This window comes from Paramisgurnus dabryanus, chromosome 24, assembly GCF_030506205.2.
Source record: "Paramisgurnus dabryanus chromosome 24, PD_genome_1.1, whole genome shotgun sequence".
NCBI classification, from domain to species: domain Eukaryota; kingdom Metazoa; phylum Chordata; class Actinopteri; order Cypriniformes; family Cobitidae; genus Paramisgurnus; species Paramisgurnus dabryanus.
In genome coordinates, this window is record NC_133360.1 from 3,425,610 (window position 1) to 3,447,479 (window position 21,870).

The 21,870-nt window shown below is 32.6% G+C and overlaps 2 protein-coding genes across 2 annotated transcripts in view; one reads left to right on the plus strand and one right to left on the minus strand.

Annotated features, from left to right (window-relative positions):
- Positions 1-21,814, plus strand: part of LOC135748091 (uncharacterized) — a 29,038-nt gene extending 7,224 nt beyond the window's left edge. The window contains exons 6-17 of the mRNA XM_073813634.1: positions 192-261; positions 528-860; positions 2,586-2,733; positions 3,800-3,958; positions 4,013-4,173; positions 14,438-14,758; positions 14,846-15,184; positions 16,767-17,081; positions 19,028-19,147; positions 19,248-19,553; positions 19,677-19,979; positions 21,176-21,814. Of these exons, the coding sequence (XP_073669735.1) occupies positions 192-261; positions 528-860; positions 2,586-2,733; positions 3,800-3,958; positions 4,013-4,173; positions 14,438-14,758; positions 14,846-15,184; positions 16,767-17,081; positions 19,028-19,147; positions 19,248-19,553; positions 19,677-19,979; positions 21,176-21,252 (2,652 nt within the window). The 3' untranslated portion in view covers positions 21,253-21,814. The remainder of the gene's footprint in view (positions 1-191; positions 262-527; positions 861-2,585; positions 2,734-3,799; positions 3,959-4,012; positions 4,174-14,437; positions 14,759-14,845; positions 15,185-16,766; positions 17,082-19,027; positions 19,148-19,247; positions 19,554-19,676; positions 19,980-21,175) is intronic.
- LOC135721278 (uncharacterized) lies at positions 9,331-11,661 on the minus strand. Its single transcript, XM_073813576.1, has 5 exons — positions 11,604-11,661; positions 10,843-11,172; positions 10,347-10,631; positions 9,969-10,267; positions 9,331-9,680 (listed from the first exon to the last, which is right to left on the minus strand). Exons 1-4 carry the CDS (start codon positions 11,659-11,661, stop codon positions 10,131-10,133), a joined length of 810 nt encoding a protein of 269 aa, XP_073669677.1. The 3' UTR covers positions 9,331-9,680; positions 9,969-10,130.
- Positions 21,815-21,870: the final 56 nt, after the last annotated feature.

Consider the following 21,870-nt stretch of genomic DNA (forward strand, 5'->3'; position numbering starts at 1 on the left):
ACTGTTTACTGGCCCCAAGCATCTGCCAGTCCTTTATGTTGAGCCCTGAATATATAAATTTGGCTTAGAAGATGAATAAAATGTTTTTGGGGGCATGTGGTTAAGGGTATGGGGTTGGTCTGAACTCAGCAGACTTATCTCTACATAACTAGATGTATTTGTTGATAGCATCACTCGAGTGACTCCATCAGACCCCTGAAGTGTTGAAGAAAATGTTTCTCATGTGTGTTTATCTCTGTTTGTGCTTCTGCGGTCTGACTGGTATGTTATTAACATCAGTCAAAAGATTTGCATTCATTTTCTTTATAACTCAAGAAAATAAGAAAAGACTAAACATTTAATATATGAATCTGTGAATTCAGAGATCTGTTTCCTGCATCTTTTTATTTATTTTATTTTTTTTGTTTTTAAATCTATGTCATGCCTTCCAGCATAATTCATTTTAAAGACAGAATTTTTTTTCTAAGTTACTAATTGTAAATAATAAGTTTTTTAATTTAGAATCTTGTGACAACTTATCTCTGCAGGTGTGTTTGGTGATGAAGTGAAGTCAGTGTCAGTGTTAGTGACGGAGGGAGATTCTGTTACTCTACACACTGATATTAAACTACAGAGAGATGATCTGATACTGTGGAGGTTTGGACTTCAAAATACTATAATAGCCAGAATCAATGGAGAAGCCAAAGAGATCTCAATATATGACAATGTTCTTGATGGGAGATTCAGAGACAGACTGCAGGTGAATAATCAGACTGGAGATCTCACCATCACAAACATCACAACTCAACACTCTGGAGTTTATAATGTAACCATCAGTGGCAAGCAGATCATCTCATACAGAGTCAATGTTACTGTCTATGGTAAGTGAAGATTTAGAAAAAGTTCACTGGAATAAAGACAGTGCATCAAATCCAGTTGATATAGTACAATGCATCTACCAGAGTCTAAGAAGTTGTGTTTCGTCTTTACTAAATTGTGTTACATTTCTAAGAGTCACATTTGAGTAATTTGTCGTAAAAGCAGGGGCGGAGCAGCTATTTTACATTTAGGAATTTACAGATGATTGATCAAAAGCGACTGAAAGATTGGTAAACAATAATCGATTTGTCATAGGGAGGCAAAAGGTGCTTATAACAAGACACAAGTTTTAACAATGCCGAAACAACACCCGTTGAGTGAGAAAGTTGGGAGTTGAAAAGAGAGAAAGGAAGAAATGCGGTCAATATCTATGTCAAGTATTTTTGGAAGAGATGGACTTTTAATTGTTTTTCGAATGTTGCAAGAGATGTGGTTGAATAGATTGCAATAGGAAGAGCGGCATTACATGAGCCCTTTTGGGCTCCTGGAAAATTAGCTGTGCTGCTGCGTTCTTTTCTGAACCAGTTGGAGTGCTTTAATAGATCATACAAAAGGGCAGCAAGAAGAGCATTGCAGTAGTCCAGCCTGGAGATTACAAGGGCCTGGATCAGAAGTTGTGCAGCGTGCTGTGTAAGATATGGCCGTATCTTCCTGCTATTGTATAATGCAAAACGACATGATCGCCCTGTCTTTGCAATGTTATAAGAGAAAGACAGTTTGTCATTAAAGACTTAACCGAGATTTTTTGCCATTTTGTAAGGAGAAAGTGTGTTGCCAAGTTGAATGGATAGGTCGTGCCATAGTTCGCGTTGTGTCGGAAAAACAAGCAGCTCCGTCTTTGCTAGGTTTAGCTGGAGGTGGTGTTTTTTATCCAAGCCGAGATGTCTTCTAAGCAGGCTGTAATGTGTGCTGTTATGGTGCGATCATCAGGGCGAAATGAGAAGAAGGTTTGGTGTCATTAGCATAGCAGTGGTAGGAGAATTTTTAAAGGGTTTGTGGGATTGACAGCTGTCAGGTGGTGTGACCCAAAGCTAGTAATCATTATTGGACCACACTTGCTCTACCTATATTATATAACCAATTTTATTGAACAATTTAAAAATATTTAAATATATTTTGTTAATGTTAAAATATACCATGTTTTTGTGTGGTAAAAGTGTAGTAACCATGTTTTTTGGTGTATTGATTACTAATAGCAAAATATGGGTTGGAGTTCAAAGTTAAAATAAAAAACGCTTTAATACCTCAAATAAACATTTATGAGAATGTCAATTTCTTTAATTATTAAATTGAAATTATTATTCAACGATTTATGGTTTATGGGATTAAAGACAAAAAGTCATGTTTCTCAGCTCTGCCCGTTTCTGTCATCACCTTTAACTCTTCACAATTTTCATCATCATCAATCTCAAATTGTTCATTATTGTGTTCAGTGTTGAATGTGAGAGATGTGAGTCTGTCCTGGTACAAAGGAAACAGTTTATTGTCCAGCATCAGTGTGTCTGATCTCAACATCAGACTCTCTCTACCTCTGGAGGTTGAATATAAGGATAACAACACATACAGCTGTGTACTCAACAATACCATCACAAACCAAACTCAACAGTTCTGCTTAGAAATGTCTTATTAATTACTTATTATTAATTTATTTTTAATAATGTGTGCAATGTGTTTCAATACAATGGCCTTATTGAAATGAACTCATCTGTTTGTGTTGTTTCCCTCAGGCTGTGTTTTCTGTTGTCATGCTTCTGAAGTTGTGATCAGATTGGTCGTCTCTGCTCTGGTGGGCGTGGCTGCGGTTGCCATTTTGGTTTATGACATCAGATCGAGCAGAGTTGAACAGAAGAAAAGATCACAGACACCATCAGACTAGTTTTAGGGATGTTTTTTATTAGTAACGAAACATATATCATAATTACATCATTATTTAAGCACTATTCCTCTTTAATTGCTTTTCCTCTGTCAATAAGTCTTTGAATGTTACTTTAAATATTAGAATTGTTGATTTGATGTGTTAATGTTGTGTTATAATAGAAAATACATTTAAAATAAACATTTGTTTAATAAAGCCGCTTTAAAATAAAATGAGAAATCAATTTAATAATTCACACATAATAATGCAAATAAATAAATGAGTTCAATATCCAGCTGTGCATGGACCTGCCAGACTTATATAATAAAATAAGCACACACAACTCATAACATACTCATATAATATAAGCACACACCTCACTTTTACTCTTTTCTTGCCTGCAGACAATATCTGATATTTGTTTAAATTTCATATTTCAGCCAATGAGAGAGAGAGGTGATTAACAGAACTATTGAAATAGCAATGGTGAATATGCTTGACAGACACTGCTCATCTCATAACGCACAAAAGTGTGATAAAATATATCTTGATTTAAGAATTTTTTTATATTTTTACTGAAAACAAGACAATAATAGTAAGTAGGAAAGTCATTTTTGCAGTGTATATGTGTATATAAACTTGACTTTCTGTTTGAGAATATTAATAAAATGTTTTTGAGTGTATGTGGTTAAGGGTATGGGGGTGGTCTGAACTCTACATGACTAGATGTACTTGTTGTTAACATCACTTGAGCGACTCCATCAGATCTTTGATGTGTTGAAGAAAATGTTTCTCATGTGTGTTTACCTCTGTTTGTGCTTCTGTGGTCTGACTGGTAAGTTATAAACATGTTTTATGATCTAAAATATATTTTGAATAATTCTTCTTTTCGATCAGTCAGAAGATTTGCACTCACTTTCTTTATAATTGAAAATGGACGTGCGAATTTAGAGATCAGTTTTCTGCATCTTTGTATTCATTTTTACATTCAGTTTTTTTTAAATCTATGTCATGTCTTTAAACAGAACTGATTTCAAAAAGCAAAATAGTTTTTTGAAGTTTCTAATTTTTAAAACTGCTACTAAGCTTTAAAATCAAAGATCTTTCATCTATGACAAATCTTATCTCTGTGTTTGCAGGTGTGTTTGGTGATGAAGTGAAGTCAGTGTCAGTTATGGAGGGAGATTCTGTTACTCTACACACCGATCTTACTGAACTACAGGAGGATGAGATGATCTTGTGGAGGTTTGGAGAAGGCGAATCTAAAAGTCTTTTAATTGAAATTACTTTAAATAACAGGTATGCATGTGGGAGATTCACCAACAAACTGCAGATATGGGACAGTAAGACTGGAGATCTCACCATTATGAACATGATGATCAAAAACTCTGGACTCTATGAAGCAGAGATCAACCTTGACACTGAAACAATATACAAGAGATTTAATGTTACTGTCATTGGTGAGTGTGAATATATTTTGTATGAATGTTTGCTTTACAAATCAATGTAGATTTATGCTTTCTTAATCTGCAACTGTTTTATGTAGAGTCTCCTCCTATTATCATAACCCAACACAGTATTACTTTTGATCCGAGTAATTTGTCATAAGAGCAGTGGCGGAGCAGTTATTAATGGGGGATTGACAGCAGTCAGATGATGTGACCCCAATATTATTGCTCTACCTATATTATTTAACCAATTTTATTTAACCATTAAAATGATTAAATAATAAGTGTTAATGTTTCATTTATTAAAGACCCATTACGAAATTAACTATGTTTTTGTGGTAAAAGTGTAGTACTAGTAAACATGTTTTTTGGTGGATTGATTAATAAATATTTAACTTATTTTGTGGTAGCCATGGTTTTACTACAGATCAGCTGCTTAAGCTTTTAATAACAAACCAGAGAACACAGCGGAAATTTTGTCGCTGGGTCAAAGAAAGTGTGTAAAAGTTGTTTGCTATGCCTCTGCATCGGAGCAGTGATTAACTAATAGCCAATTAGTGAGTAATTGTTGCAGTTTCACTATTAAGTTTAACAAAGTTATTAACAGTAATTTTGTTACATTGATTGAAAAATTTTTAAAATCTACATTTTAACTAAAAGTTTTAAATAACGAATGAAATAAAGAAAAAAATGTATTTTAATATTTAAACAACAGAAATGCAGTTTATGTTTCCCTTCCCATACAGCCCAAAAATATTTTTTTTTATATATTTCAAAATATACAAAAAATGGCCAAAAAAATATATCTGCTAAAATATATTTGGAAATGTGTTTATAAAAATGTGCTTTTCACCAATATATTTTTGCCAATTTTTTATATTTTGAGATCGGCGGGTAAATTGTCACACTAGATTAGAACATTAAAATATAAATAATCAACAATCACAATTAAGTAGTTGTGTTCTTCTTAGAAACAATTAGTTTGACTTTATTTATGTTATTTGTTGGTGTTTTATTAAAAATGTTTGCTTACCATTATGGTGAACAATGTTTACTTTAGTTGGGTTATTGACCTTTGACTTCTTAGCCTTAAGTTTTCTTTGGCTGTTGTAATGTACAACATAAACCAAAAAGCCAAGAAAAATATAATTGTGATGTGGTTTAATTACTGATCATTTTATAAACATTATATAGCAGCCTGACTGACTTGTATTATCCAGTATTATGGATATAGTCTTGATGTTTGTGTGTGTTTTCCTGACACCATCTAATTTTATATATAATAAGTGTGTTTGAAAGCTCCTCATGACTGAGAGTATCACAAATGTGTTTAAAACACATCAAAAACATAACAATGTATGATATCAGTCACTCCTTCTGCCACATGACGAATACAAAAAACATCAACAAATAAAGCGCATCACACTGACATTTTTCTTGGCTTGTTTGATTGTGCTATAACGGACATGTTACACATTACAACAGTCAAAAAAAACCTTAAGGCTAAGAGGTCAAAGGTCACCAAAGCTCCTCATGATTGAGAGTATCAAAATGTGTTTAAAACACATAACAATTTATGATATCAGTCACTCATTCTTCACATTACAACAGTGAAATAAACCTTAAGGCTAAGAAGTCAAAGGCCCCAAGTAAAGAAAACACTGATCACCATAATGGTATTTTATATGCAATCAAAATACATGAATCTTATTAGGCTAAATATAGCTAAGAAGTCAAAGGTCAATCGCCCAAGTAAAGGAAACACTGATCACCTTAATGGTATTTTATATGCAATTAAAATACATGAATCTTATTAGGCTAAATATAGCTAAGAAGTCAAAGGTCAATAGCCCAGGTAAAAGAAACACTGATCACCATAATGGTATTTTATATGCAATCAAAATAAATACATCTTATTAGGCCGGGTGTAGGCAAGTTCGGTCCTACAGAGCCGCAGTCCTGCAGAGTTTGGTTCCAACCCTAATCAAACACACCTGAACAAGCTAATCAATGTCTTTAGGATTTAGACATCAGGTTAGATTATCAGTGCTTAGGCCAAAATATGCAGGACTGCGGCTCTCTAGGACCGAACTTGCCTACCCCTGAATTAGGCTAAATATAGCTAAAAAGTCAAAGGTCAGTAGCCCAAGTAAAAGAAACACTGATCACCATAATGTTATTTTATCTACAATCAAAATACATAAATCTTATTAGGCTACATATAGCTAAGAAGTCAAAGGTCAATAGCCCACGTAAAGGAAATTCAATAATGGTATTTTATATGCAATCAAAATGCATGAATCTTATTAGACTAAATATAGGTAAGAAGTCAAAGGTCAATAGCCCAAGTAAAAGAAACACTGATCACCATAATGGGATTTTAAATGCAATTAAAATACATGAATCTTATAAGGCTAAATATAGCTAAGAAGTCAATGGTCAATAGCCCAAGTAAAGGAAACACTGATCACCATAATGCTATTTTATGTGCAATTAAAATACATGAATCTTATTATGCTAAATATAGCTAAGAAGTCATAAGTCAATAGCCCACGTAAAGGAAACACTGATCACCATAACAGTATTTTATATGCAATCAAAATACATGAATCTTATTAGGCTAAATATAGCTAAGAAGTCAAATGTCAATAGCCCAAGTAAAGGAAACACTGATCACCATAATGGTATTTTATATGCAATCAAAATACATGAATCTTATTAGGCTAAATATAGCTAAGAAGTCAAAGGTCAGTAGCGCAAGTAAAAGAAACACTGATCACCATAATGGTATTTTATATGCAATCAAAATACATGAATCTTATTAGACTAATTAAATTATAAAGCTCATCATGACTGAGAGTATCATAAATGTGTTTAAAACACATCAAAAAACATAACAATGTATGATATCAGTCACTCATTCTGCCACATGATGAATACAAAATACATCAATAAATAAAGCGCATCACAGTGGCATTTTTCTTGGCTTGTTTGATTGTAATAACAGATATGTTACACATTACAACAGCGAAAAAAAACTTAAGGCTAAGAAGTCAAAGGTCAATAGTCCAAGTAAAGGAAACGCTGATCACCATAATGGTATTTTATATGCAATCAAAATACATGAATCTTATTAGGCTAAATATAACTAAGAAGTCAAATGTCAATAGCCCAAGTAAAAGAAACACTTATCACCATAATGGTATTTTATATGCACTCAAAATACATGAATATTATTAGACTAAATATAGCAAATAAGTCAAAGGTCAATAGCCCACGTAAAAGAAACACTGATCACCATAATGGTATTTTATATACAATCAAAATACATGAATCTTATTAGACTAAATATAGCAAATAAGTCAAAGGTCAATAGCACAAGTAAAATAAACACTGATCACCATAATGGTATTTTATATGCAATCAAAATACATGAATCTTATTAGACTAAATATAGCTAAGAAGTAAAAGTTAATAGCCCACGTAAAGGAAATACCATAATGGTATTGACTAAGAAGTCAAAGGTCAATAGCCCAAGTAAAAGAAACACTGATCACCATAATGATATTTTATATGCAATCAAAATACATGAATCTTATTAGGGTAAATATAGCTAAGAAGTCAAAGGTCAATAGCCCAAGTAAAAGAAACGCTGATCACCATAATGGTATTTTATATGCAATCAAAATACATGAATCTTATTAGGCTAAATATAACTAAGAAGTCAAATGTCAATAGCCCAAGTAAAAGAAACACTGATCACCATAATGGTATTTTATATGCAATCAAAATACATGAATCTTATTAGGCTAAATATAGCTAAGAAGTCAAAGGTCAATAACCCAAGTAAAAGAAACACTGATCACCATAATGGTATTTTATATGCAATCAAAATACATGAATCTTATTAGGTTAAATATAGCTAAGAAGTCAAAGGTCAATAGCCCAAGTAAAAGAAACACTGATCACCATAATGATATTTTATATGCAATCAAAATACATGAATCTTATTAGGCTAAATATAGCTAAGAAGTCAAAGGTCAATAACCCAAGTAAAAGAAACACTGATCACCATAATGGTATTTTATATGCAATCAAAATACATGAATCTTATTAGGTTAAATATAGCTAAGAAGTCAAAGGTCAATAGCCCAAGTAAAAGAAACGCTGATCACCATAATGGTATTTTATATGCAATCAAAATACATGAATCTTATTAGGCTAAATATAACTAAGAAGTCAAATGTCAATAGCCCAAGTAAAAGAAACACTGATCACCATAATGGTATTTTATATGCAATCAAAATACATGAATCTTATTAGGGTAAATATAGCTAAGAAGTCAAAGGTCAATAGCCCATGTAAAAGAAACACTGATCACCATAATGGTATTTTATATGCAATCAAAATACATGAATCTTATTAGGCTAAATATAACTAAGAAGTCAAAGGTCAATAGCCCAAGTAAAAGAAACACTGATCACCATAATGGTATTTTATATGCAATCAAAATACATGAATCTTATTAGGTTAAATATAGCTAAGAAGTCAAAGGTCAATAACCCAAGTAAAAGAAACACTGATCACCATAATGGTATTTTATATGCAATCAAAATACATGAATCTTATTAGGTTAAATATAGCTAAGAAGTCAAAGGTCAATAGCCCAGGTAAAAGAAACACTGATCACCATAATGGTATTTTATATGCAATCAAAATACATGAGTCTTATTAGGCTAAATATAACTAAGAAGTCAAATGTCAATAGCCCAAGTAAAAGAAACACTGATCACCATAATGGTATTTTATATGCAATCAAAATACATGAATCTTATTAGGCTGAATATAGCTAAGAAGTCAAAGGTCAATAGCCCAAGTAAAGGAAACACTGATGTTATAACAGACATGTTACACATTACAACAGCCAAAAAAAACTTAAGGCTAAGAAGTCAAAAGTCAATAGCCCAAGTAAATGAAACACTGATCACCATAATGTTATTTTATGTGTAATCAAAATACATAAATCTTATGATCACCATAATGTTATTTTATATGCAATCAAAATACATGAATCTTATTAGGCTAAATATAGTAAAGTGTAAAGGGTGTGTGGCCTAAGCCACAATGTCTAATGATTTTAGATGTATGTTGTGTTAATTTATAGTTTTAATACTTTATTTCACTGTAAAATTGGCATGAACACCAATCAGAAACATACACATGCACACACCAATAGACCAAACCACATTTCTTTCCACACTTAAAAATGTAGGGCATCAGGTTTCACTTTGACTCTGAGAAATTAAGCTTCTAGGCAGTCACGTGCATTAAGTGAAAAAACCTACAAGGGGCAGATTTGTCTTTTTGTTTACTGAATCTTTTGTCAATCTTTGGTTCACTCATGTTCTCTGTGTCCATCGTTGTCTTTTTGGTGTTTCTTAATTTCTAGATTGCTATTGGTGAATTTTCTCTTGTCACTTGATTCCTGTATACACCACAAAATCCTCCACTGGAGCTCCCTGTACAAACACATCACACAACATACATAACATTTAATAACAATCTTATCAGTTTATAAATAAATTATAACTCTATATTCATGATCTGTTGATCACTGAGATTCAAGGTTATGTGACTTAAGATGTGTTATGTTTTGTAAATCACCTAATCAGTTTATGTTAGTTACATTTTTGAATTCAGAAGTTAAACATATGGGTAACAATGTGAGTGGTTGCTAGTATATCTAACACTAAACCTTATAGTTGTGTAAATGCAGGTCATGATATGACAGTCATATATGGTCTCACCGTTTCATGTGCTTGTGCTGTATAGATTGTTGGATCTGCGTAAGTGATCATCTCTTCATCTTCAACTGTTTTAACAATAATATAATAGACACAAAAATAAAATGTAAACTCTTGAAGTGCCCAAATCCAGTATATTATTGGGTTTTATATCATTATAATGCATTACATTATTAGCAGTAGTGTTAACTTGCCCTGTTGTTCTGTGTTTTTTTGTTTCCTGCAGATGCAGAAGATCAGAACTGAAGCCACAATCATCAGACATCCAACAGCAGCACAACAGATCAGAATAATGGTGAGAGCTGTAATCAATAATAAGAGTATTTGTCAATATCATGAGTTTAACTGAACAGTGTCTAATAATAATCTCAGCTGTTGTACCTGAACATGTCTGACAGAGATGAGTGATGTTGAGATGTTGAGTTTGGTTTGTGATGGGATTGTTGAGTACACATCTGTATGTGTTTGTATCCTGATATTCAACCTCCAGAGGTAGAGAGAGTCTGATGTTGAGATCAGACACACTGATGCTGGACAATAAACTGTTTCCTTTGTACCAGGACATACTCACATCTCTCACATCACTCACATTTATCACTGAACACAATAATGAACAATTTGAACATTGTGAAACGTTTCTGGAGATGACAGGAACAGGCAGACAAGCTGGAAAACAAACAAGAAGCTTCCCAGTATAAGTGACCGGCTTTCACGCTGTGTTTACTACAGTATGGTCAAAAAATATAAAGATGCGATAACCATTTTGATTTGAATCAATGCTGCATTAGTGAAGTCTGCTTTGTTAATCTTTGAATATATACAGTAAGATAAATCAATAACAGTCATTTGACTGAGAAAATGCCAAAACTCCACTCACCATAGACAATAACATTGAATCTGTATGAGATCTCCTTAACGCTGTTGATGATTACTTGATAAAGTCCAGTGTGTTGAGTTGTGATGTTTGTGATGATGAGATCTCCAGTCTGATTATTCACCTGCAGTCTGTCTCTGAATCTCCCATTAAGAACATCAGCATTTATTGAGATATCTCTGTTTGCTCCATTGATCCGAGCTATAAGAGACTTTTGAAGTCCAAACTTCCACAGTATCTGATCATCTCTCTGTATGTCAGTAATATCAGTGTGTAGAGTAACAGATTCACCCTCCATCACTGACACTGACTTCATTTCATCACCAAACACACCTGCACACACAAATATACAGACAGAAATTGAGAAAATGTTTGAGACTTTTAATGAATGTAATAAAAAATTAAAGACTTTAAATTTAAAGACTTAAAACAACAGTATGGAAGAAGCGGAAACATACAAAACACAGATATATGAATTTAAATATTAATGTTTTACACTCTGGTTATTTACATATTTAATCTGAGATCCATTTCAGTTTCCTTATTGATGATAGAACTGAAGTTCAATAGAGTTTTAAAGAAATATCATCCTCTTAACAGAGAAACACAATTTAACTTACAGATCTTCTTTAATAGGACATTTAATAATATAATATAATATAATATAATGTAATTTAATATATACAGTTCAATAAAATATCAAACTAAAAATGAAATATTCAAAATTTAAACTAATAACAAAAATGTTAACTTTATTAACTTACCAGTCAGACCACAGAAGCACAAACAGAGATAAACACACAAAAGAAACATTTTCTTCATACAGTGATTCTATCAAGAAGAGTTGTAGAAATAAGTTCAGATGTCTGTATCATTAAGTTATATAAGATGAGCTGTAAGTATTGCACAGAAATAACACCACTGTGTGCTCTGACAGAGTAAGTGTGTGTTTTGTGGTTGTTCCTTCAGATTTGTTCAGCAGTGTTTTTTCTCACAGTTTGCTGTTTTGTTACTTAACCTATATTCATCTCACAGACTCTTGCATTGCAATATTTAAATGCTTTGTCTTTAAAGACTACATGGGTTTGCAGCTCTCTAGAAAAAAAATGCATTCACAAAAAATATAGGACAGTCTCTGTCAAAAAAATACACTTGTGGTCTTTTAGTCCTCACGTTAAATCTATCAAACACTCTTAGAAAAAGAATGGTACAAAAGCTGTCACTGGAACCATAACCCGTTAAAAAACGTCCTAATATGTACAATTTGGTAGCACTATACACTCTTAGGATGCAAAAGCGTACTTACAAAGGTATCTGTCCGAGCTTTTGTACCATTTTTTGAGAGCACGCCTTTTGTTATTTTCCCTGTTGTTTCACAATGCTTGCATGTGCCTCTTTTGTGGTTTTTGAGAGTGTACATTGTCTTTGATGTGAGTATGTGTTGTCTGTGTGCGTATGAGAATATGTGGTTGAAGGCACGAGGGTGGTCTGAACTCAGCAGACTTATCTTTACACAACTCTTGTTAATATCATCACTGTGTTAAGTTACATTTAAACTGGTTTCAATCCTAAAGTGTAATTTTCTTTTTCAGATTAATTTGATTAACTCTGGCAGCTTCAATAAAATAAATAGGAATTATTGCCACAAATATTGTTTACATTTCACATTCTGATTGAAAGTCATAAATCACTGATGAAATGTGGAAATGAAAGAAAATGAAATTATACAATATTTCAATAGAAATTAATTTTTCAGTTAAATACTGGAGAATGGGACCCATTACTCTTATGCTGTAAAGTTATGATGTTGAGAAAAGTTTAGGCTTTAAAAGGCTTTAAAATTTAAATGAAATTGAAATGATCATTTGTTTTGGAATATTGTGTTTTTTTTACAATTTACTTATCTGTGAGCTTCATTATTTAAAAAAAAATTCATGAGCCCCCCTCATAATCTTTAATCAAAAAAGCAAATCTCCTCACCTAACAATCGCTCTTTGCTTCTGGTCATATGGTATGGCAGGTGTGCGGGGTCCTGAAAAAGATCGCAGCAAATAGCAACACGACCCAACAGAAGTCATTTCACTCAGATATACGTCACCACGGTGAAAATAAGAAAATCAATAATTCTGTTTCATGGCGTCTTTAAGCAGGCTTACTATTCTCATGTTCCTGAAGCTGTTATAAGACTGGTCATCCTTGCTCTGATGGGCGTGGCTACAGTTGCTCTATCCAGTAATTTATAAATTAAACCCAGCATGGACATATGCCTAACTTCTGGTAATTAATTTTTTATTTTTTCATTTATTAATTCAAATTTATTAATTAATTAAAAAATATTATCCATTCTTGTGATATTTGGTTTAACTAAAAATCTCTATTTAGATAATAATGCAAAAATGTGGATTTTTTACATTTAATAGTTTTAATCTTTTATTTTGTTAATGTAAGGAAAAAGTTTCATTTGGCATCCAAGGCTGACATAGGCTACTGTATACAGAGCAAATTGATCCAAATGTTATATTTACTGTTTAATTTGGTTGTGTTCCTCCCTTTCTTTTCCTCCTTTTTTATTTATTTTTTATTATTTATATAATTTATATTATATATTTGATCTATGTGTATGTATGTTTTTCATGATCTCTTTTTTGAAATTATTATTTGTTGTAAAATATCAATTAAAAGACTTTTTTAAACAAAAGCACTGTACAATTTTTCAATGATAACCCTTGTTATAGCGACACCGGTGGTCGTTAAACGAATTGCAGCCAGCTCGTGAACACGCGTTCGATGTGAGTGAGCATCGGGCAGAAGAGCAAACACCAACATACTTTGTACATATGAACGCACAAAATAGTGAAGTCTTTAGTCCTTCACGTAAAAAATCAATACTGAATCTGTATAAATGTATTTGTTCTAATGAACACAAAGGAAGATATTTTGTTTTTAACCAAACGGTTCATGGGCCCCGTTCACTTCCATAGTATTATTTTTCCTACTATTGAATAGAATGGGTCTCATGATCAGTTTTGTTATAAACATTACTCAAAATATCTTCTTTTGTGTTTATCAGAACAAAGAAATTTATACAGATTTGTTACAACATGCAAGAAAAAAGTAATGACATTTTTATTTTTGGGTGAACTATCCCTTTAAGACCTGTGTTTTTGTCTTCCTATGAAATAGTATGCATATGCTCCGCCCAAGTTGTTTTAGCAAGTAAATGTTAGCGATGTTGTGACACCTGTTGCTGTGTAAAAAACCTGTTTCTGGATCAGTGCGCAACTGGTTTAGCTGTTACAGACTAACACTCAGAGATGAGACACTGAAATACTTAAATATCTTTACTAATAATTTTTATATGAACTATACTCATATATCAACATGAAGACACTCTCAGTACTCTTTATCATCTCTTTATTCATCAACGGTAAGTTCATTTCTGCAACACTTTCACTTTCACTCATATGTTTCATCCTTCACCTATTTTAGTTTACCTCATTGTCTTAATTGTGTCTATATACCCTGTGTTATCCTTTAGTCGATGTCCGTGTGTATGGTTTGTGTATTATTAAAGTTTATATGTATTTTGTAATGTCAGGTGTGTTTGGTGATGAAGTGAAGTCAGTGTCAGTGATGGAGGGAGATTCTGTTACTCTACACACTGATATTACAGAAATACAGAGAGATCATGTGATAAATTGGAGATTTGATGGGGTTCGCATAGCTCAAATCAACAAAGCGGCCAGTATGGTGTTATTAAATGATGATGTACTTGATGGGAGATTCAAAGCTAGACTGGATCTAAATAGTCAAACTGGAGATCTTACCATCACAAACATCACAACTAAAGACTCTGGAGTTTATAAACTACAGATCAGTGACAGCAGTAAGAGTATAGAAAAGATTTTCAATGTTACTGGTGAGTATGTTAAGCAATTTAACATTTGATTTCATAGACACAATCTCTTCCAGGTGTTATTTTAAATGAATAACTATTGTTCTGCAGGTCTGTTTGGTCATAAAGATAAAGGAAAGTCGGTGTCAGTGATGGAAGAAGACTCTGTTACTCTAAACACCGATGTTCCTGATATCAAGACATATAATGTGATACGGTGGAGATTTCAACATGAAAACTCTCCTCTAGCTGAACTTGACAGTAATGCTGGTTTCTTCTTTACATATGATGATGTTCACAATGGGAGATTTAAAGGTAGACTGCAACTGGACCATCAGACTGGATCTCTCATCATCACAAACATCAGAAACACAGATTCTGGACTTTATAAAGTAGATATCAGCATTAGCAATTATACCATACATCAGTCATTCACAGTTAATGTCCGTGGTGAGTAAATCAAATTAATTTCTTGATCCACTTTAATGTTAGTTTAGCTGTCTATTTTTGAGCCAGAGACTGATTTGTCATCATCTATAAAACCACTGGCATATCTTATTATGTAGAAAAGCTATAGTTACATAAAATGTTCTCTATTAGAAAAAGCACATCGATTTAAGTAATACAAAAACCTCCAAGCAAGTTAACAACTAATAACTATTGAAAATGTGAAAACTCTAGTTGGTCCTTGCCAAATATATAAACCTGCAATGCATTGTATTACATGGCCTTACAGCAATTGGTGGTATGGTAGATGGTATGAGGAAATGAATTGTCAAGTTAGGGTAAACAATTCATGTAACATTCTTCTGTGAACCTGTATGTTCACTTTTAGTTAGCCTACTCTACTAGACTGTAAAAAATATGCAGCATGACGTTTATACAACTTAATTATGCAAGTCAATTCAACCTAAATTTTAAAGTTTTGCTAACTTAGAAAAACTTTATTTGTCGAGTTGAAGTAACATAAAAACATGTTGATTTTATATTTTTTTTACAGTGTAGACATGGTCATTTCTTACCAGCAAATAACCTGTTAGATTTGAAGAGCCAGATTTACTAACAGTAATTGTTTGCTGTTAAAAAAAACTAGTGTCAGGATTTACTAAAGACGTGTAGTAAAATATTTGTGCTGAAAAGGTGGAAAAATTGTTATTTTATGCCAAAATCATGGGAGGAGAGTATTTAAATGAATCATGCAATGCGATTAACAACCGTTGCACTCAAATGTTTCATGCATGTCTTAAGGGACGTACACACCAAACGCGAATTCAACAATTTGCTCGAGTACATTACATACACAGTCAATAGGCTTGTTTGATATGCGGCTTGCCTCACCTGAAATTTTGACGAGAGCAGATGGCTGCAGTGACGGGAGAAGTGAAAAAAGAGCTTATAAATCGTCCACTTCACCAATCTCGCAGAAATTGCGTTTGCGTATTGTAAACAATTTCTGTAGAAATTACAGTATTACTGGGTATTACTTTCAACTAGCTTCCAGTAACTTACTGTACATTTTACATTTGTGTTATTTACTGGCAACAGTTTGTTAAATGAACATGAAACATTTTCAGTCTTTATCTTCTACAGTAAGTTACTGGCAACCAGTTGCAAAATTACAGCAAAGTTTTTACAGTTTTTATCGCGGATAAAAAAGATGCAACTGAAATACCAATAAATGCATTTACATAAAGATGTATATATGGAGAATTATGTGAACTGTTTATTACTGAAAAAGGCTACTTAAATGTTGGGATGTATAAATCTAAGTCTAATGATAATATAAAATCAGTTTCTGCTGTTTGAAATAAACTGCTCTGAGTACAAATACATTTTTTTTTCAATATAAATGTCATAATTCAATAACAATAATTTTAACTGTAGTAAAACCATGAAAGGGTAAATCTGGCCTGAAGTGGTTAAAATTGCTGTGGGGATCTTAATGAGGTGTAGACATTAGTGATCTTCATAAGATAAGTCAGTGAAATAAAAAGATCTGACGTTGATGTTGTTGTTGTTGTTTTTGACACAGGTGGAGTGAAGTCAGTGTCAGTGATGATAGGAGATTCAGTCACGCTGTACACTGATGCTGATATTCACACTTATGATTTTATCGAATGGATGTTTGGAGATAAACGCTCACGAATAGCTCAAATAAATAAACCAGATGCACGCTTTGTTACGTATGACGGTGATGATGGGAGATTCAGAGACAGACTGAATCTGAATGATCAGACTGGATCTCTCACCATAAGAAACACCAGAACTGAACACCGTGGAGTTTATGAAGTAAAGATCAGCAGTAAAAGACATTCATTACACAGAAGATTCATTCTGACTGTCACTGGTGAGTAACTCATGATCTCATTCACAATAAAAACATACAATGAAAGCTTATATCTTATCATTAAGAACAAACACTTTGCTGCTCTGTTTTCAAAACTATGAAAAATTAGAAAGCAGGACACACAATGTTAGTAAATTAAGATACTGTGTATGTTTGTTTACAACACTGTTAAACATTTCTGTAGAAGTTACAGTCATTTTATTTACTGGCAGTTTGTTCAAAGTTAAATAAACATTAAACATCAACAAATCTTTATCTTTACAGAATAAAACAATAAAATAACAGCCTCATGCAAAGCATTCTGTGAACTTAAAACCCAAAAACTTTAAACAATCTGTTGGCAGTAAATAACATACATTTAAATCTACAGTAAGTTACAGGCTAACAGCATTTTTTTACAATGTAAAACTGTTTTTGTTTTGTTTTATAAATGCATCCTCCACTCCATGCTGTTTTCACAGTTTTGCACACACAGTCCAGTGTGTGTTTTTAAAATGTCTAGTTTCCTACAAAATTCAAGATTTAAATCTTGATTTTTTACAAAAATAAAGGGTATCCCGCACACTATTAGCTAGCAAAAGATGAAAATATATATTACAGCGACGTTTCAATCACAAGAGGCATATGATCTTCATCGAAACGTCGCTGTAATAATGTTTTTCATATTTTGCAAGCTAATAGTGTGCGGGACAACCTTTATTTTTGTACATGATTGGACTTTATGGTCTCTCTATCCTACTGTACGCACCTATCCGGGACTAACAGGTGTGCAACGCTGTTCTTCTCAAATCTTTGACTTTTTGGATCAATTCAGAAATGTTGAAGAAACAATCATTATTTGTATATTATTAAAATTGTCTAAACAACTTAAGTGAGTTAATAACTTGAAGCAAAAATATTTTTTAATATATATATAATAATATTTTATGAATAGTAAAACTTGATTTTTAAAACATTAACTGTCAATGGTTGCTCTCTCTCCTTTATTTTCACTGTTGATCATACATTTTTAAAATGCTTGGTTACTTTTAACCCTGTGTTGAGTCAAAAAGGGACTAAATTAACCCAGAAAATGTTTATAGTTAACTAAAAAATGGGTTTTGTGGCACAGAGGTTTATTCTTCGTATTTCATTGTCATTGATGTAGTAAATATTTGGGTAAATATCGTACAGAAAGCACTGCTGGGTAAAAAATGACTCAATGCTGGGTTGTTGTTACTCAACCATGGCTTGTAATAACCCAGCAGCGCGTCCTGTATAATATTTTCCCAGCCATTCGTTAAAAACAACCCAGCATTTGTTTAGTGTATAGAGATAATTTTCATCTCAAAACAAATACCTGATGTTACATTAAAGGGGCCATGGCATAAAAATCTGTCATGTTTAAGTGCTATGATTGGGTCCCCAGTGCTTTTATCAACTTAGAAAATTTGAAAAAGAACCCAGTAACTTAGTTTTGGTAAACCATTCTCTACAAGCACTTGAAAAATTAGGTCATTGAAATGTGGCTCTCCTTATGATGTCATAAGGAGCTCTTATTATAATAATACTGCCCCTTAATCTGCACCATTTATTGCAGAGAGAAAAATATTTGACTGCACAATTGAGTTTTAATTGCATCAAACCACCATCATTGTGATCAGTGTTTGCATTTATGTGCTCATTTTCATTTTAAAGGACACACCCCAAATGGCAAATTTTTGCTCATACCTACAAAGTGGCAATTTTAACATGTTATAATAAATCATCTATATAGTATTTTGAGCTAAAACTTACCAACGATTTATTTTACATCTTAAAAAACTGTCCCCTTAAATGTACTTTATGCTGTTTATGATTCTCTTTCAATAAAATGCAGTGTTATTTACCATGTTTTACTCATATGTGTTGGTCTGTTACCTATAAATTAGATTCATTTACACTAATATATTTCTCTGTCATTACAGCAATGGGTCTGTCTTTAGTCACTGTTGCGCAAGTTTGTGGTGCCTTCCTGCTTATTATTGTTGTAGCTGTTGCTGTGTTTTGGTATTGCTTCAGGTCTCATGGGAGAGTACCAAATTTGGGTAAGAATTAATAACAAAGTAATAAGAATTTTTTCCATCAAGTAGAATGATGATGGTGTAACATTGTGCATTTTGTGTTTGAAATCACATCTGTTTGTAGCTGTAATAGATAAGGAGATGGAGGTGATGGAGGGAGGTTCTGTTACTCTACACAATGATCTTACTCAAATACTGAGTGAAACTCATATTATATGGAGCTTTGGATTTAAAGAAGTCACCATTGCTAAAATAAAAAAAACAGGCAGCAAGTGTGTTGATGAGAGATTTAAAGACAAACTGACACTGAACCAACAGACTGGAGATATCACCATCAATGACATCAGTAATGAACAATCTGGACTTTATCATCTAGATATCACCAAACGTAAAAAACTCTTGTCAAAGACATTCAATGTGATTGTCATCTGTGAGTATTTTTCTGCAAAATTTCTCTCTTTTTTGAAGAGAGTTAGCATTAGATTATGAAATTTCTTTCCTGGCATTGTGGTGAGTTATTCAACATATTTTTTTGTTTATGGTCCTGTTACAGGTAAAGAAATAACAGTAAATGCAGGAGAGTCTGTCACTTTAAAGACTTCTGTTACTGAAATACAAAAAGATGAGAAGATCGAGTGGATGTTTGGAAATAAAGACACTGTCATAGCTCAAAACAGTACCCTTAATAGTACATATGATGGTGATAATGGCATATTTAAAGATAAACTGGAGCTGAATCATCAGACTGGAGATCTCACCATCAGTGACATCAGACAAAGACACGCTGGTGTTTATACACTAAAGACCGTCATCAATGGAAATGTCTCTTTTATGAGACTGCGTGTGACTGTCACAGGTGAGTAATATTGTTGTCCTATATTGTAATGTACTGCAAGAGTGATTTATGACTATCACATTATTTTGTAGATAATATTAATTATTTTACGACCATCTAGGGCCAGTCATAACATAAATAAATGTGTGCTCACTCATAATATATTTTCAACAAAGTGGTGTTTACTTATAAAGAAAATAATAATAGTGAAACAAAAGGGATTTAGCTCAGGAGTAGACAAGGCCAAAATAATAAACAAAAGACAACTAATCAAATTCCCTAAAAGAAAATACAAAATGACTACTAAACTCAAAACATTAACAAACAATACCAACATTTCTTATTTACCTTAAAATATAACTAATATTAACAACAAAATCCTTATGAATCTAAATCAGCAAATAATAACGAAGGTCGACCTTACAAAATAAACTTAACACATGTTTGGGGAGGTCCTTCTGGAAACAAAAGCAGGGACCGGACCAATCAGGAACTCAGGACCATGCATGCCACACCTCCTCCTGAAACACACATGCTTAAAAAATCTTACAAGATGTAACAATATCATAGATAATTTAAAAAATTATTTCCTGTTTTATTATCAAAAAAAAGTAAATCCTTACAACTGTACAGTCTAAAAAAATGGGTTATTTTCAACTCAGCTTTGGGTCAAAAAGGGACGAACCCAGTCATTGGGTTGTAATTTAACCTATATGTTAAATTAAGGTATAGGCAGCATAGTTGTTTTAACCCAAAATGCTGGGTTGTTTTAACTCATTTTTGTGTCAAATATAAATATTTTCTGCGTTAATTTAACCTATCAGGTGGGTTTATCCCTGTAAAAAGTGAAAAGTTGGATCAACTAGGTAACACCTTAAAAATTACGTTTTTTCAACATAAATTTTTCACTTAGTGTTTTTCACTTAAACACATAAGTTGAAAAACAATATTTTTGTAGTTGTTACTAATTGCATTATTTTTTTAAGTTGACTTTTATTTTTTACATTGTAACGTTGGGTTGAAAATAACCCAGCATTTTGAAATTGTAGCATCACTTTGTCTATATGAATAAATAAAGCAAATTACTCTGTTGCTGTACTTACATCTAAAATATAAAGTTATCTGTTTTTGAAAACGTTTTTGAGCTGTTTGTGTAAATAATAGTTTTTCCTCTCTGAGCATCTTTTGATTTTATGTGTTGTCTGGGTTTCTTACAGATATGCCTGCACAGCATTGTAATGAATTAAAACCTTTGATAAAGAGTGAGACGTCCAGTAGCGGTGATGTCTCATGATCAACATTACAAACACATTATCTGTTACTGTTACTTGAAATATCACCATCATAGCGATGACTTCAAGTTGCTTAATATCCACCTGTATGTCCCAACTCAGCCTATATATAAGCACATACGTGACGTCACCTTCAGTCTTCGTCTGGTCGTGTTGATAAAAGGACTACATACCAGTGCTTTACCAGTGTCTTCTCCTGTTGGTTGTTTCTGTTACTTTGCTCCTGCATTTCCTAAACCAAAGTCTTTTTCACCTATCCACCTGTTAAATGGAGAGGATTAAACTCAGTATTCATAAGCAGTGTTCATGATGAAACAGTACATGATGATATCCTGATAAATCAACTTGACCAATTTACTTTGTAGTGTTGATGAAGCTGTACTGGTAGAGCAGGACTCTTACAATGTCAAGGTCATGTGTTTAATTTTCATAGTTAAATATTTTTATAGAAACAGGAATAAATATTTGCAAAGTAACATTGTGGATTTACTGTCTCTGTAATATAACACTTTTTTATATTGTTGAATCACATAAATGTAATAATAAATATGATTATGTTATCAAGAGCATTTGTTTGTGTTATATTTATTCATTAACTGATGTAACAAGCAACATGTGTC